The sequence below is a fragment of the Alosa sapidissima genome, chromosome 6 (assembly GCF_018492685.1).
Source record: "Alosa sapidissima isolate fAloSap1 chromosome 6, fAloSap1.pri, whole genome shotgun sequence".
In the NCBI taxonomy this organism is placed as follows: domain Eukaryota; kingdom Metazoa; phylum Chordata; class Actinopteri; order Clupeiformes; family Clupeidae; genus Alosa; species Alosa sapidissima.
Window position 1 is genome coordinate 28096084 of NC_055962.1, and position 16420 is coordinate 28112503.

The 16420-nt window shown below is 39.4% G+C and overlaps 3 protein-coding genes across 9 annotated transcripts in view; all 3 read left to right on the forward strand.

Annotated features, from left to right (window-relative positions):
• The first annotated feature begins 434 nt into the window (after positions 1–434).
• LOC121711695 (protein FAM177B) lies at positions 435–3460 on the forward strand. The gene is made up of 5 exons (XM_042095502.1): positions 435–572; positions 1221–1376; positions 1854–1920; positions 2092–2186; positions 3117–3460. The coding sequence occupies exons 1-5, from the start codon at positions 552–554 to the stop codon at positions 3318–3320; spliced, it is 543 nt and encodes a 180-aa protein (XP_041951436.1). The 5' UTR covers positions 435–551; the 3' UTR covers positions 3321–3460.
• A 6491-nt stretch (positions 3461–9951) lies between these two features.
• Positions 9952–11643, forward strand: LOC121711690 (MADF and BESS domain-containing protein). Its single transcript, XM_042095496.1, has 2 exons — positions 9952–10175; positions 10843–11643. Exons 1-2 carry the CDS (start codon positions 10040–10042, stop codon positions 11325–11327), a joined length of 621 nt encoding a protein of 206 aa, XP_041951430.1. The 5' UTR covers positions 9952–10039; the 3' UTR covers positions 11328–11643.
• A 2794-nt stretch (positions 11644–14437) lies between these two features.
• disp1 (dispatched homolog 1 (Drosophila)) overlaps positions 14438–16420 on the forward strand; it is a 63107-nt gene continuing 61124 nt past the window's right edge. For 2 of the 7 annotated variants that reach the window (XM_042095493.1, XM_042095495.1), the window contains exon 1: positions 14497–14643. The gene's annotated coding sequence lies outside the window, so the exon portion shown is untranslated. Of the gene's footprint in view, positions 14451–14496; positions 14660–16420 lie in introns of those variants that run through there. The other 5 variants (XM_042095487.1, XM_042095490.1, XM_042095488.1 and 2 more) reach the window with 4 other exon arrangements.

Here is a 16420-nt window from a genome sequence, read left to right on the forward strand (position 1 = left end):
TGGTTAACAATACAGCTGTATTCAAATAGCCTGGTAAGGCTGTGCCCACAGCAATGGATTTGTATCACCCTGTGTAAGTTCCACTCCTTGTACAAACACAAAGTGTAGCACATATAACAACCAAAAACAACATCACAGTGGGACTAAATAAATTTGTTTCACATCAAATTTGAGAGGAATTTTGTATTCGTGAAGAAACGAAGTTACTGCACCAACTCCATTGGTACAACCACCTATCTCCCTTAATACGTTTGACAATGACCCTCCACATTCTGCACACTGCCGGTATGAGCCCTGCCGGGAGGAGGAGACGGGAGGAGCCCGGGGTGACCAGAGATGCACAAACATCCTCATGTCATCATACTCGACTGGATTTACAACACCAGCGCATGGTAGTCAGGCTGCAGAGCTGGCACAGGACCTGGAAGTCCGGTTTGTCCACTGCGTCACGTCTTATCAGTCGCACAGTGATGTGACACAATATTTACTCTGAGCGAAGACCAGCGCCTTGTGTTGCTTGCACTTCTGAAAAGCAGATTAAGCTTGTGAGGATGAATGACAACTTAATAAGAGTAAGTGTCTCCTGTGATTTGTTTTAACATATATTGCTTTGTTGGTAGCTTGATGTTCTTACAAATGGATATATAACTACAATGTAACTCTTTACTGTGGCCTGTCATTGTACACATAATGCAATGCGAGCAGCTGATAAGTCACATGCCAACGTGACTGAAACAGGAATTTCCTCTTACAGAGTATAGCTGAGCTCCATCTTGGGCTATAGCTAAAAAGATAACTAATGCCAAGGTTATTTTTTGTCAGAATACATTTACATTACATTTTCCAACCTGTTTTTCGTCATTTGTTGATGCTTTGGTACAAAATCAGTAACAGATAGTCTGTGCATTGTGTTATCAAAGCCCCCTGTTCTGTTTACTTTTGAGTAAAGACGCACTGATATTAAGTTAATAGTTGTTATTGTCACAAAATAAGTGAGCTTTTAAACTTATAAAGACAATGATGCATCATTATACAAAAGTTTACTTCAGAAACCTAAAAAAAAACAACCAACCAAACAAACTAAAAAACAATCAAGATGCAGACGATTCCAGGAAGCATTTGAGTCATTTGAATCACTATTTTTGTTTTTGTTATTGCTTTTGTGAAAAAAGTCCCCTTTACATTTGAGCTAGTAGTTCGTATGTGGTGTGCGTTCTCAGGGTCTCCACATGCAAGAGACAAGTTTTGACCATCGATCTCATGACAGACGAATCATCTACTTCGCCAATGGAGAGACTCTTGAGGAGAGTGAGGGTGAGGAAGAGAATGATGAAGATGCTAATCAGAAGGAACCCTTTTCACAAGCAGTGGACACAGTGAGTCTTAGGAGGGAAACTCATATTATCCAACATTCTACACTCTTAAAACGAATGTGTTGAAAATAACACAACTTGTGTTGTTTTTAACACATCTCTGTGTCCAGATAGGGGCAGCACCATTTGTGTTGTTTCTTTTTTTATTTGTTACACAATATGCGTTGAAAGTAACACAACTTGCGTTGAAAACAACGAAACTTGCATTGTTTTTTAACACACCTCTGTCACTCGATAGGGACAACACATTTGTTTGAGTGTATGTGTTCATATATTGTGAACAATATTGTGCTTAACACAGATGAAGGCTACTGCAGCAGTGATGTGTCTGTAGTTTTAGGTTTACAAAGTACATGTGATATTTTCAAATACACATAGAACACAGTTTGAACTGATTCTATTACTTCAAGTTTCCTGTGTGTGTGTGTGTGCATGCGTGTGTGCACGTTTGCGTATGTGTGTTACACATGAGTGTTCTAGACAAACCTGTCTTGGGGAGAATATTCTCGGTTCCTAGGAACAAAAATTGGGAAAAAGTCATTACAAAGTGAGTATATGACATGATGAAACAAATCCTGTACAGTATTACAAACTATCAGATTGTTAAAATAACTGTGAATACACTACTAGACATTGAAAAATGCCATAATTGATTCCCTGATCAAACACTAAATGTGGACTTAAAATGAAAATGTAATTTAATTGTTTTCATCAACAGCCTGTGACTATCTTGGGGAGAAACTGGCTCGTCTCCTTGGACTACACTCTGCTAAATACCAGTATGCCATAGATGAGTTTAAGCGTGATCAAAAGGTAGGCTACATTGTGCCAGATTTCTGTTTGACTTTCACGGCTAGGAGCACATTCATAAGTTATCCGCTTATTATGACCGCCACGCTAGCGAAGGAGTATAGGGCGGACACAGTTTTCTGTGAATATCGATGACCACATTTGTTTTGTACATTGGTCTCAAGGGGTCATCTCAACCCATCCCATAACCACTAATTTGCTGTATAGTTAAAAATGAAAAAGCAAAAAAGAGCAAAAATGTAGGTATCTCTGGTCAAAACGGCACGAAATTGGAGGTGTAGGATCACTATGTGCACAAATTTTGTGGAATTCTGATGGGGGGCCATACAATAAATCAATATGTGTACATTTAGTGACTATACACCAATCGGCCTGTAGATGGTAGTGTTAAGTGAAGGGTTGCACACACCTACACACACAGACACACATGCACAAACACATGCACACACACACACACATAAACACACGCACGCAAGTGCACACATTCACATAAATACACACACATAAAGACACGCACACATAAACACACACACACACATAAAGACGCACACACCCACACACATAAACACACCCACACACATAAAGACACACACACATGCATGCACACAGGCACATGCACACACACAGAACCACACACACACACACACACACACAACGGCACATAAACACACACACACACACACACACACACACACACACACACACACAGGCACACACACACACACACACACACACACACACACACACACATAAACACACACTCCATTACCCCCAACACACACTCACAAGCGAACACACACATACACACACAGAGAGAAGCATGCATACACAAAAACAAACACACACATGCACACACTCATTTACATACACAAAAGTAGCAAGAGTTAACATGACTGAACAACTCCTCTTATCTATCCTTTGGCTAACCTCAAGGAAAAAAACATCAAGGAGGAATCTTCAGATGTCTTTATGGAGGATGACACAGAAAACATTAATCTCGCCCAGAAAAAGAGTCGAAAATATGGAGCCACCGGTTCTCCCAAAGTTGCCAGTCCACAGTCTTCCATTAGTGCACCTAGTGTAAAGCGCATGGCAGTTGGAACAAACAACAACGGATACCAGGATGATGATCAATGAGCTATTTTAAGATGTCTGAGTAGTACCGTATTTTAAGTAAGTCATTGCAGTTTGTAATTTTAAACCCTTGTCATGAGCTGTACAGCATCTTACAAATACATCAGAAAGAATCAGAAATAAAACCACTCTGTTTTGCTGCACTCTGTATTCTTGTGTGCAAATTCCTTATCCCCATGCAAACACAGAATCCTTACAGAATTTGAGGTTGTCCTTCAAGTCTTCTTGAGCATCGCTGTTTGTTTAGTCTGGGCTTTCTTGCATTGTGATGGTGGAGGTGGTGAAGACTGACGGGGTGTCAAATCACTTATCATTGAGCCTATAGTGCCAACCAGTGTCTCAAAGCAAACTATCTTTACAGACACCCCTTTATTCAAATAGAAAATGAAACACAATGCTCTACTCCGCTATACCTAAATGAGTTCAGTTTCTTGTGACCTTTGTTTGTAGGCCTGCTGAGATATGATATAAATAACAAATAACATGTTATTTTGTAAATATATATAGCCATCTGACATGGAAAAGACAATCAGCCTACAGATTCAGGCACAGATTCATAGCCTGTCATCTGAGATGGAAAAGTATGGTGTCAATCAGCCTACAGATTCAGGCACAGATTCATAGCCTGTCATCTGAGATGGAAAAGTATGGTGTCAATCAGGCTACAGATTCAGGTACAGATTCATAGCCATGCATTTAGCTGTTGGAAAACATCTTTTGCAGCAATTTTTGTGTGAGCATATCAGTGAACACCCCTGACCACTCGGTGAGTTTCACGTCTTTGTAAACGAAGGTTTAATGCGTTTTAGGAAGGATTGTTCCAGTGCACCTATGCAGCCATTGTGGAGATGGGGGGTGCTACCACAGAAACCACAAATTCTCGGGCCAGCAGCATGTGTCCAAATTTCAATCTTAACCATTGTATTTCATCAGAAACGATCTGAAAACAGGACTTTAAGTGTAAAATACTGAACTTGTCCTTTAAAAGGCACTAATCTGTCCTTTAAGGGTAGCACCCCAGTGCAACTTTAAGCTGGTATAAACTGTAATAGGCCTATATGCACAACCAACAAATACATTTAAATGTTTATTCTGTGAGAAAAATCAGTTTCAGTGACATTAGACACGATCATTGTGTGTAACACGTTACAGTAACGTAACTACTTTCGGGTAAAAAGTAGTGTAACACGCTACTACTGAAAATTTGGTAACGAAACGTAGTTCCTTTTTCAAATCGGCGCAACGTTATTTGCAGGTACAGATTTCACAGCGACACTGCTTTCTCAGCTGCATGCTTGCGCAATAGACACGAGCTCCACACGGTACGTTTTAAAAAAATATATATATATATATATATTTTTTAATTTTTTTTTATTTTTTTTTTTTATTATGAATAAACATTGGTACATCAACAAACATAGTACAAGTTAAAATTCACGATGGTACCATGACAAATTCAACATTACATAGATAAAGACAAAAAAACATGTATGCAATTCAGACGCTAGGGAAGGTTATAAAAAGAGATCACAAAGCTTAACCAAAACAAAATGTACAGGCTACTACTGTAACAGTTCGTATTGCTTTAGGGTTATAACAGAATTGAAGTTGATTAATGTACTGTTTAAGCTCATTCTTATAGGCCATAAAAGAGGGCTTGCTACCAATAAACTTACATTTATGAATGTGAAATTTAAGAGAATAAATAGATTAATTATGTATGTGTGTGAATCAACTTCTGACAAGCCAAACAATATACATTTCCAAAACAGCACAACATTTTCACCAATATTTTCTGAAATAAAAATACAAAAATCCTGCCAGAATTTGCGGGTGAAGGGGCAGTGCCAAAATAAATGTACAGAACTTTCCGGACGGGTGTGACAATTCATATCAATATCTAGTTTTTATCTCTTTATAATATAAGACTTAGCTGGGTAAATTATATGAATGAGTTTAAATGAGACTTCCTTAACCTTATTAGTAATACAGGATTTGTTAGGAAGAACCCAAACCCCATCCACAAGCTGATTCCAACACGACACTGCAGAAGGAGCAGCAGCCACATCCCTCATGAGTAGAGCTCTCATTAGTCTGCTGACACCGAATTCATTTGACAAACATGCTCTGCCCACTGCAGTGTGTGTTGGAGAGAGTAAGATAATTTGTTCATAACTATCTTGGTTCGGACCTAAATAGCATACACACACCAGATGAAATGGCTCCAAAAACTCTAACAAAGTCACCTGGTGTTACAGGGATATTGTATTCAGAAAGGAATTCATCATAAGTGAAAAGTAGGGCATCCCTATCAAATAGCTGGTCTACCCAAATAATATTGTTGTTGAACCACTGTTCTAAGAAGAGAAAAGGATATCCTTATTGTTCCAAATGTAATATTTGTGAGGAGAGAAATTGTGTTTGTAGATGAGGCACCACGAGAGGAAGGCCTGACGATGAAAGGAAGACATTTTGACAGGAATTTTATCAATATCATAATTACACATAAGGAGGAAGTTTAAGCCACCCAATTTTGATAGGTTATGAGAGGGTATGATATTCCAGATAGAAGTTGGACTATGGAAAAACTGTTTCAACCACTTTAGCTTAAAAGAGCTATTTAGAGTAGTAAAATAAAGAAAATTAAGACCACCATTATCATGGTATCATGGTATCGAGTTCATTAGTACTGTTTTCTTTAAGTGATGGGATCTGTTTTTCCAGACAAAGTTGAGGAGCATTTTATCAATTTCTGCAAGTAACTTCTTGTCAAGGTGCAGAGTGCTGCATAAGTCTGTCTAGATATACCCTCTGCCTTTTTTAAGCTTTTTCTAAGATGGGATTAAAATTTGATGACATTCTTCTTTGCTGATCTTTAGTGAGTAATATTCCTAAATATCTGATTTCATCTTTTACAGGGATGTTATACAGGGAATTAACAGAACACTCCTTAATAGCCATTAGTTTGCATTTGTTTATATTTAAGTAAAGACCTGAGGCCTTGTAGAACACATCAATCGCTTCTATCGCAACAGGGATTTGCTGCTCATTTTCTAAAAAAAGCGTTGTGTCATTTGCCAGCTGAGTTATGGATACCGGTAATTCTCCACAATAGAGATACCTTTTACATTACTGGATTTAATGTGGTCTGCTAAAAGCTGTGCCACTAAAAGGTGTCGAATGCCTCTGGACAGATCAAATCTAAGAGAAGTACCACCCATGAGTTTCACAAAGCAATTCCCATTTTTATAGAGAGTATCAATAGCAGAAGAAAAATAATTACCAAATCAAAATTTTGTCAAAGATTGTAAAATGAATTGGTGTTTGACCGTGTCAAATGCTTTATAGAAATCTAAAAACAAGATGAACCCTTTATCCTCCATTAGCTCAGGGTAATCCTCCATTAGCTCAGGGTAAACTAGTCTGATGTTGTTTGTAATGTGTCTTTTGTTCATAAACCCAGACTAAGTCTCTGCGATAATAGATTGGAGGACCATCTTAAGTCTTTTAGCTAAGAGGAGAGCAAACACCTTGTAGTCATTATTAAGAAGGCAGATCGGGCGCCAGTTTTCAATGAGCAACACATCCTTGTTGGGTTTGGGAATTAATGTGATCAACCCTTGAGTCATGGTGGTAGGAAGACATCCTTTCATTATACTTTCAGAGAAAACTTCATGTAGAAAATGGGTAAGTTCACTGATAAACGATTTATATAACTCTGAAGTTAGACCATCAGTACCTGGCGCTTTATTGTTTTTTAGGCCAATGATGGCGTCCTTAACCTCTTCTATGGTAATAGGCTGGTCACATAACTCTGTTTCACTCTCATCAATAGTTTTAACTGAGAGAGAGTTCAATAAGGTATCTGCTGAAGCCTAGAAGAACCTAGAGCTATATACATTTTTATAAAAGTTACTGCAGAAGTTGGCCATTTCACGATGGTCCTCTGTAATAACCCCATCAATGTTCAATTTATTAATCCTGTTGTAGTTAGAATGACGTTTTTACAAATTAAAAAAGTAATGTGAATTTTGTTCTCCTTCCTCAAGCCATTTTGCTCTAGACCGAACAAATGCACCTTTAGCTTTATGAGTGTATAATTCATCTAACTTTACCTGTAAGTTATCAAGTCCCAACTTTTCCTCCTCTGATAATGAATCAGGCATTTTATTAGACAAAGAAGAGATTCTTGTCACTACTCTTGCTTCCTTAAGTTTTCTATGTTTGGCTTTGAGACTACCACATTTTCTTAAGAAGATACCTATTTCAAATTTTAAAAGCTCCCAATTTATTCCATATTGTTTTTCGTTTTTAGCTTTAACCCAAAAGAAAGTGATCAAGCTTGTTACTTTATCCTTTACCTCTTCAAGTTAATAAAGAGCTATTAAGTTTCCTGTAGACTGCATGTGCAGTGTTCTTTCTAGATATGGAGATATTTATCTTTATAATATTTATAGCTTTGTGGTCAGTGAGAGGAGTAGGGAATACCTCTACATCAATCAAATCTTTGTTGAAGCTCTTAGAAATTAACCAGAAGTCTATTCTTGACTGACTTGAACCTGATTTATTACTCCATGTAAATTATCTATCATCAGGATATTTCACTCTCCAAATATCCATTAAACTAAATCTGTCCATAAACGCTTTAAGATTTGAGTTAGTTATGTGAATGACCAGGAGGCCATTTATCCAAGTTACTATTCAGAATCATATTGTAGTCCCCTCCTAAAACTAAGGTGGCATTTGGGAATTTGCCTAACCAGTTTACCTATATGTCTTCTAAAGAAAGAATAAGGTTGTCATTTTTTATCTTTGTATTGTAGCCATAGATATTGATAATTATGAGAAATAGTTTTGTCACATTTTACTGTTTGGCATATGTAGTGTCCATCAGAGTCACACTTTGTAAGCAAGACTCTCCATTGAATCTGTTTTTTAAAGTATCAACCCCAGCTGAGCGCTCTGAGAGAGCCAAACAGAATTACCCCACTGAGACCTCCAGAAATTGATATTGTCTGTAATAGAATGAGATTCTTGAAAAAATAGCAAATAGAAATAAGGTTTTGCGTTTAACGTTATGCGTAACCCCCTAGCGTTGAGTGATACAAGAGAAAGAGTTGACAGAATACAAATAGGCTAGTGACAAATGGTCAGAAAGGGCTTTCGTTTTTGAGATACCTCTACCAGAGGTAGAACTAAACCCAACAATGTTTTTCCTCATCTCTAAGGTCTCCCATATATGAAATGGATTCTTGGCTAAAAATATTTTACTGCTAAGATTGTTAAATTAACAGATATTGTTATACACCCCCAAAACCAAAAAAAGACTAAAATTTAGCCTGTCCGAATTGGAGTTAAGGCATATAATAGTGCAAATCAATCACACAAACTCTGAGAGCTTTGCAACTTGGCATGTTTATAGTCAGTTGCTTTACCTACTAGAAAAGACTGGATGTGAATATCTTGATGTATGGAATGAATAGAGACATGTAAACATACACCTAAAATAAGCGGACATGCAAAAATGAATAGGCCTATCTATGCAGAATGTTTTCATTTACTTTAGCTGATTTAACAGGGATTATCATAGAAACACATATGGTGGCTTGTTGAAAAGGTGGGGTTGTACTGAATCCAACAATACCAAATATGTAAATATAGTATGACAAGTTAGGGTGTTCTGTCACTCAATGTATGAGGTGTCCAAAATGAAGGCAAAATACAGTCTCAAGTCCAAATCACATTATCAGTGGTGAGAAGAATGTTGACAAATTCATTGTTACTGCAAGGTAAGTGCTGCTCTATATTTACATTTAATAATGATACATTATGAAACACAGATCCAATTGAATCAGATTAAAATTGGAATGGAACACCTTTATTAAAATAATAGGTAGCAACACAACTTTTAAATTCTATGAAACTCGGGACCAGAAAATTATTTCTCTTTCGCCATTGACTAGGCTACTGTTCATAATTTTTCCAAATATTGGTCCCATGGCAAATGGGGTGGGACTGAGCGAAATATTAAATAGACGCCCCAGCTCTCTCCACTGATAGTTTGAACAAAGCAGTTGAAAACTACTACTACTACTACGTTACATCCCTAGTTGCATTCCTATTTAATAGTAGGCCTATGACATATGTCAGAAAAGTGAAAAGTTAACGACGAGGATGGGATTCGAACCCACGCGTGCAGAGCACAATGGATTAGCAGTCCATCGCCTTAACCACTCGGCCACCTCGTCATATTCTCTGTGTAATAACGCATGTTTTATAACACAATAATAACAAAATCATGACATTCATGGATTTATTTACTACTAAAGACAACCCTACATAATCTCTGATGGATTGCTTGATTATCAAGTGTTGCATTCAAATAATTTTCGATCATTTAAAGCCTCATCTTCAAGTAGGACTCGACTTTGCAATGGTGTATTAGCACGCTGAATTAACACTGCCTAGTTGGTTAAATATAAAACTAATTGTCTGGAAAGTTAGCTATATCCAATAATGTTGTTAATGTTACACCTCGATGAACAAAATATGTGGTTTATTTGGCAAAAATGTTGCGTTTGTCTGCCTGCCACAGGGTGGTAGCTAACTGTTACGGTAGCCTCCCGTGCATTTTGCCAATACGCACGCGCGACGACTTGTGTTTGTGAACCCAGCCAGCTAGCTGGCAAGCCTGGCTACATTCTCTCCTTTCGTTTGCCAAAATGACATTGGAAGAAAGACTAATTTCTGCTGTTTCGGATTATCCAGAGTTATACAACTCAACTTTAAATTCTTACAAGGATACCGACAGAAAAGCAAAAGCATGGAGGGCTGTAAGTTTGCAAGTTGAAATGCCAGGTAATGATGTATCTATTTTCCAAACAAGCTTGCTTTTTGTAGGCTAAGCTTTCCTAGCTAGTTAGCTGCTCAGTGAGCTGTGAAACTGTATGGCAGCCTCGCTTGTAAGGTAGCTAGCTGACTTTGCTAGCCGGCGAAGGTTTGCATCTACTGTTAGCTGAGCTGGTGTTATATGTAAAAAGTCATCATTGTTGTTCAGTCCTTTAACGTTTTAGTCATAGTTTGTCGGAATTGTTCCCACCTAACATAACACGACGGCCACATTTGCCCTTTGAGCGCCTGAAGCTGCTATTTCTGTTCTTTCAGTACAACAAAAAGTGTTCTGCCTTGGTAGCTATTGTTAGCTAACGTTAGCTTTTCGTCTGTTTGCTAAATTAGCTGGTAATCTCACCGGTGTTTTATCTACAATGTAATGTTATATAATGTCCTATATTGCAATAGACTGTTTAACTGTTAACGTTAGTCGATGTGTGATTTACTGTCTCTGTGGGTGCTTCATGTTTTAAGTTCCATCCAAAATATAGGTCCCATAAGACAAACAGGCAAGTTAGTTGCTGTGTTCATTCAGCGACTCATCCAAGTGTGAAATACATGGTTAATCATGCACAGATTTAAGACATGCTTAATTAACATTGAGCACTCTTCTGCATTTATTTTCTTTACGTAGAGGAAGACTGCCGAAGAAAATGGAAGAGCTTGAGAGACATGTTCATCAAAGATAAACGCTCTGAACAGCGGCGACGAGCTTCAGGGGGCACACATCGGAGCTGGAAGTACAGCTGGCAAATGGCCTTCCTGACCCCCTTCATACAGTCGAAGACCTCACAAGCCAATGCGGCCATAGACGATCCGGACGATGAGCGCGACGATGAAGATAGGGAGGACGAGAGACCGGCAGATAGCAATTCATCTTTTGTTATACACGAAATCGAAGGAGAACACAGTGGACTGGACGCGTCCTCTCACTTCCCCGCTTCTGGTTCCCACAAGTCCAGCAGGAAAAGGAAATGGCAGGTAGACGGGACAGATGAGTTGGAAGATGAGATGTTTCTCTTCAGCTTGCTCCCTTACCTTAGACGGCTACCTTACGCCAAGAAGAGTGCTGTAAAACTGAAAATACACCAAATACTATATGAAGCAGAGTTTCAGTAGAATTTAGCTTATCTTTAATTTACAAAGTTTTTTATACTAAGAGAAAATGGTTGTTCCCTCTGTATCAGTCTGTCAGAAAGTTTAACACGACAACAATTGCACAACAGATGTGTTGTGACATTTTCTCCGAATAAATCCAGCCAACACATCTGACTAATTTAGTTCTTGGGTGGTTTTGTTTTACAATAAGTAGATCTCGGCACCAAATTAATTATGTTCATATTTCATGACAATTTTACTTCCATCTTGTTTTGGAGACCTCTATGGTAACATGTAGGTCATGAAGTTAGTTTTAAAATAAATGGTAAGTTTGTCAGCTTGGTGTGTTTTAAGTTTCCACTGGTCCCTGTAAACTGTTCTTTCCCATGCTTGGTGTCATGTCCACTATGTTGATGTTTGACATGGATGGCCCTTGTTTATGTTGATGCGATGGTTGTGATGGTCCTGTCCAAAGAATATGTACCATCACCAATGGAAAATATGAAATATTATAAGGAGCACTGATTCAGTGAAATGAAGAAGGCCTGAAACTTACAAACATCTAAAAGTGTGTCTGAGGGGTATCCCAAGTACATGGCTTAGTGACTGACTTGAGTTAAAGGTGCAGTCAGCGATCGTATGCGATTTCAAGCCCATAGTATTTTTTGTCGTCATGTCAGCAATCATCTCCTCTCGACTGCATCTCCTCTAGCTGCCTATTCTGTGAGTACACTGTAAAAAAAACTGGTCTCTATAGTCAACCCAGGCTCCGAAAAAACTGGAAACAAAGTGGGGGCAGCCTGTCTCCCAAACAAAAACGAAACTGTCGAGTTTCTGTGGGAGGAGTGAAGGGAGGGGTGAGCTACCTCTTTGGTGTGTTTCGTTTGGTCCTTGGTTAAAATATAATGTACGTTGTTTTGGTCAAAAGCATCTGTTAATGCATTTAAATATAAACATAAACACAAACAAACCTGACTTCCTGCATGATCACTCACAGTACATTTAACTCCTCAGGGTAAGTGGTAAACTTCCTTATGGAACAGCTCTTAGGTTTTTGTTTTGTGAGGAAAACTAAGACGTGGGGATGTTCCGTTTATCACTAGGTTTGCGAAGTAAACAATATACTTGGGATACCCCTTGAAAAGGGTAGTGGACACAGCATAATTGTTAGTGTAATTGAAAGGGCATCTCTTGTTATTATGTCAGACACGGCATGTCTTGCTTTCCTTTGGTATGTTCTGAAGACTTGAGCAACACTAGAGGACCTAATTTAAATGACAGGCAATGTGCAAAGTCAGTCTGATGGGCAATGTGCAAAGTCAGTCAATGAACAAAGTGGCTCATGCATGAACTACAGCAATTGTGTGATGTGTAAGAGCATTCAACTGATCTACTTATGTTTGCACTCAGGATCTTACTAGCAATAGATAGAGCATCAGCAATTCGTCTTAGGGCCTCCTTACACCAAACGACTATGACAAGATTTGGGAAAGACTCTTGAAAGATTGTAGTCTTTTGAGTAACGCTTGAATGGGAGGCATTAGTTAAAAGACTCCAATCTTTTAAGAATCTTTCCTAAATCATGTCAAAGTTGTTTGGTGTAAGGAGGCCCTAATTCACCTGGCGGCCAGAGCCAGGCTACAGGGTACACTTGCCATTACACCTCAGTGCAGCAGATGGTGGTAATGCACTCCGTTTGCAAACTGCCAAAAAAAAAAGCTCATCGAAAAAGAGGAAGGGTTCGCTGATTCTTCTTCAGTGAGTTTTTTTGGTGGACTGCTGGACTTAAGTGTAATAAGTGTAATGGCAAGTGTACCCTGTAGCCTCGCTCTGGCCGCGGGGTGAAAAAGGCGAATAGATAACAGAATTGCCCTGTCATTAGGGGTCCAAGCAGTAAAACTGTAAAGCCGCGTTGACATTATGTCTTTTCAGCTCCGATTTTCGCAAGCTGCCCCCAGCTGGAAGTTCAGACTACCATCCTATTCACTCCTCTGTTTTGCCGGATTGGATTTGTTGGACACGTTGATATTTGTTAACACGAGGACCTCTGACGGATTCGCTGCACGCTTGTTCGGATACGTTTACGTGAGCTGTTAAGCTAAACAATGCTCTGCTCCTGCGCGGCTGAGGGTCGTAAGTTTGATTTCTGGCATAGGCACTGGCAGCTATCAGAAGACGGTGGCCTGTGACCTGCATTAAGCTCTGCAAATGCTTGGACCCCGTTCACAGCTGCTTGCAGACAGATTTCAATGAGCATTATAGGCCTACTGTGTTTTTCTTTATGTCAGCCCTTTAGATTAGGGCCATTTGTGTGTGATCTTGAACTTTTAAGTGCAAAGTGCAAAGACAATGGCTCTGTTTAAAACGGTAAAAACTGCTGCCTTTTAAGATGTCTAACTGGGGAGCGAGGCAACAAGTGCGGTACAAAACCGGAAAAAAAAAACTCTTTTTGCTATATCTGAATAACGGTAGTTTTTGAAGGCAGCATCGAACAGTGAATAGCCATAGTAGTTTTTGCCACTGAGGTTTAATTGGGCTTATGACCAATGCCCAGATGTTTGTGCTATGGGGATCGGGGAACTTCACCTGCATGCATCACATAATTTACGGAATATATCAGTGTTGTGAGATGACCCCTGACAACACTAACACGATGTTCCATAAATTATGTGGTGCATGGGGATGAATTGCATGCTTATAATTCGTGTAGCACAAATATCACACAGCTGTATGTGAACTGTGGCCCCTTGATAATTGATTTTACCAGTAGTCACCATCAGGGGGCGGTAAAACAACACGAAAGGCTTTTGTGACCCAGAATGATGTAAACATCTGGGGGTCTCTGAAAGGTGAGTGTGGGCCATAAATGGCTATTCTACACCCTTCATATCCACCTGAAGGAGTCAGTCTATACAATACTAAAATCTGTTTCACATTTTCCACTGATGTTCTGTCAGCCAATTGAGTGAAAGTAAAAAGTAAAGTGCAGACCCTACATAAAAGGGGCCTGCGCAAAACAGCAAACGTAAACATAATAGTGACGTGATTTATGGAATTTAACTGTAGTGGCTGTGTAACTGCAAAGTGAACTTCAACATCTGCTTTGCGCTCCCCACTGATCAAAGGATGTATTGCAAGTTTGAGGTAAGGAGTGGTGTGGGCTAGTGCGGCTGAGTCGAGTGGGCTTTGCTTTGCTTTTTCACATATCGCCATCCAATGGGATACTTCCTACTCCCTGTCCGCCGCAACGCCACAGGAGCTCACTTCCTGTTAGAGTACCACAATTCCAAACAGACAACAGGAATTTTTCGGGCGTCATGCTTGAACTCCTCTACAGGTCAGGATAAATCAAAGTAAGAGAATGCAATGTTTCTGTTCCTTTCAGCTATGTTTGGAGTGCTCTCATGGTGGCGTTGACTTTCATATAGCCAGTGTAAGAAGTAACGCTAACCTCGCTTGAAGCATACTGTATTTGTTATGCGTAGATTGCTAGCGTTACCTTCTCTTACTGAAGTAAAGTACGTTTATTTATCGAGCACAGCAAAAACTAACCCATGGGTATTATCATTTAAAACATTTCTAACGCTACCCTCCTACATTCGTTTCTGTGGCTAAATAGCGTTTATATCTCTCTTCCCAGTTTTGGGGGTCAATGGATGAGAAAAGCGTGTTCTCGGCTAACTTACTTTCGTGATGTAGTTTGTGAATAAACAGTCGGCGAAGCTTACATTCTACAATTGCATCAGTCTTTGGCCATAGAAAAACTAGGAGCTAATTTTGCTAACAGTGGCTAGCTCTTCCATACCCATGCAAGCCAAGATGCGTCCCACGGTGAGTTGTATTGTTGCAATGGAATGCGATTGTAGTGCGCATTGCAACGAATGGATCGATAGAGTTTCATTATCATTTGTCCCACGTGATGCTCGGAGAAAGCTGTGACACACTCAACCTTATTCGGGGACATGGATATCACTAGTCGTGAGGAAAGTGTGTTTCTGTTACGATGATTGTGTGATACAGAATTATTACTGGTCAGTTATTAGGTAACAAAGTCTCACGAATGTGTGGTGATTGTAATGACTGCACATTTCCATTGACCCCTACATCTTCCTCTCATCTATTGCTTACCTGTATGCATCTTTCATTGACCACTCATTCAGGACAGTCAAATTTAGTTGATTTGAATTGTTTGTTTGAATCTACAATCCTGTTGTCAGGAAGCAGGTATATCATGTAGGCCCTGTTAAATACATAAAGACACATTAATATGTCAAATGAAATACTAAAGGACGTATCCAATGATATCCAAGTGAAACATTATCTCATTGCAGTCTGTAATCTTCCATCACCATAGCCCCAACACTCACACTCTCACACACACACACACACACACACAACCTTGAATGTCCTTACGCCAGATAGCCAAGTCATTGGCTTGGAGTACTCCTCTCACAATTGTTGGCAGTCTCTACCCACGCCTATAATTTAATTAGGCGGCCCAGGCATTTTGTCAGAAGAGTCTGTCCTGACCTCTTAGGGGTTTGATGGAGGCTGAAGTCACTCTATCGGGAAAATAGATGAGTGGTGTACTTGCCCTTGGAAAGCCCAGGCGTCCTCAGGAGACGGTGGCTTTCTTGACTGACCATAAATCTTAGAAACAGGGAGTAGGTCTGGCTAATTCCACATAGAATTTTCAAGTGTGTGTGTGTGTGTGCGTGTGTGATCGGACAGTGTGTCTTTCAGTAATCTGCTCTTTACACCCACTTAACATCATATGAATATTACCAGCAAATGTCACATGGTAAGAAGCCTAGTAGTATTGGAAGGTTATAAATAATGTGGCAAAACTAAGCCTCACCATACGCAAACTTTGTTTGTCCCCAACCCTTGTGTGAAGTGGATTAACACATTTTCTGACGTGTGGAGCTTGTTTGTCACATTTTTCCCAGCTAAGAGGATTGTTGATTTAATTATGTTTGAAGTGTTGCATTGCTGTGTCATGACCCTCATGACCTGCATGCACTGTGAAAGATGCATCTTGTGTGTTTTATGCACAGATTTTCACTGTAAACTGAGTTTAACGGAGTGGTTTATTACCCTCTGCTTTTGCTCTT

Excerpts from the sequence above, each read along its gene's own strand:
- LOC121711695 (XM_042095502.1), top strand. The coding sequence starts at position 552 with ATGAATGACAACTTAATAAGA. Across the intron at positions 1,377-1,853 it reads TTTCACAAGCAGTGGACACA|ACAAACCTGTCTTGGGGAGA; the intron begins GTGAGTCTTAGG and ends TGAGTGTTCTAG. Across the intron at positions 2,187-3,116 it reads AGTTTAAGCGTGATCAAAAG|GAAAAAAACATCAAGGAGGA; the intron begins GTAGGCTACATT and ends GCTAACCTCAAG.
- LOC121711690 (XM_042095496.1), top strand. The coding sequence starts at position 10,040 with ATGACATTGGAAGAAAGACTAATTTCTGCTGTTTCGGATTATCCAGAG. Across the intron at positions 10,176-10,842 it reads TTTGCAAGTTGAAATGCCAG|AGGAAGACTGCCGAAGAAAA; the intron begins GTAATGATGTAT and ends TTCTTTACGTAG.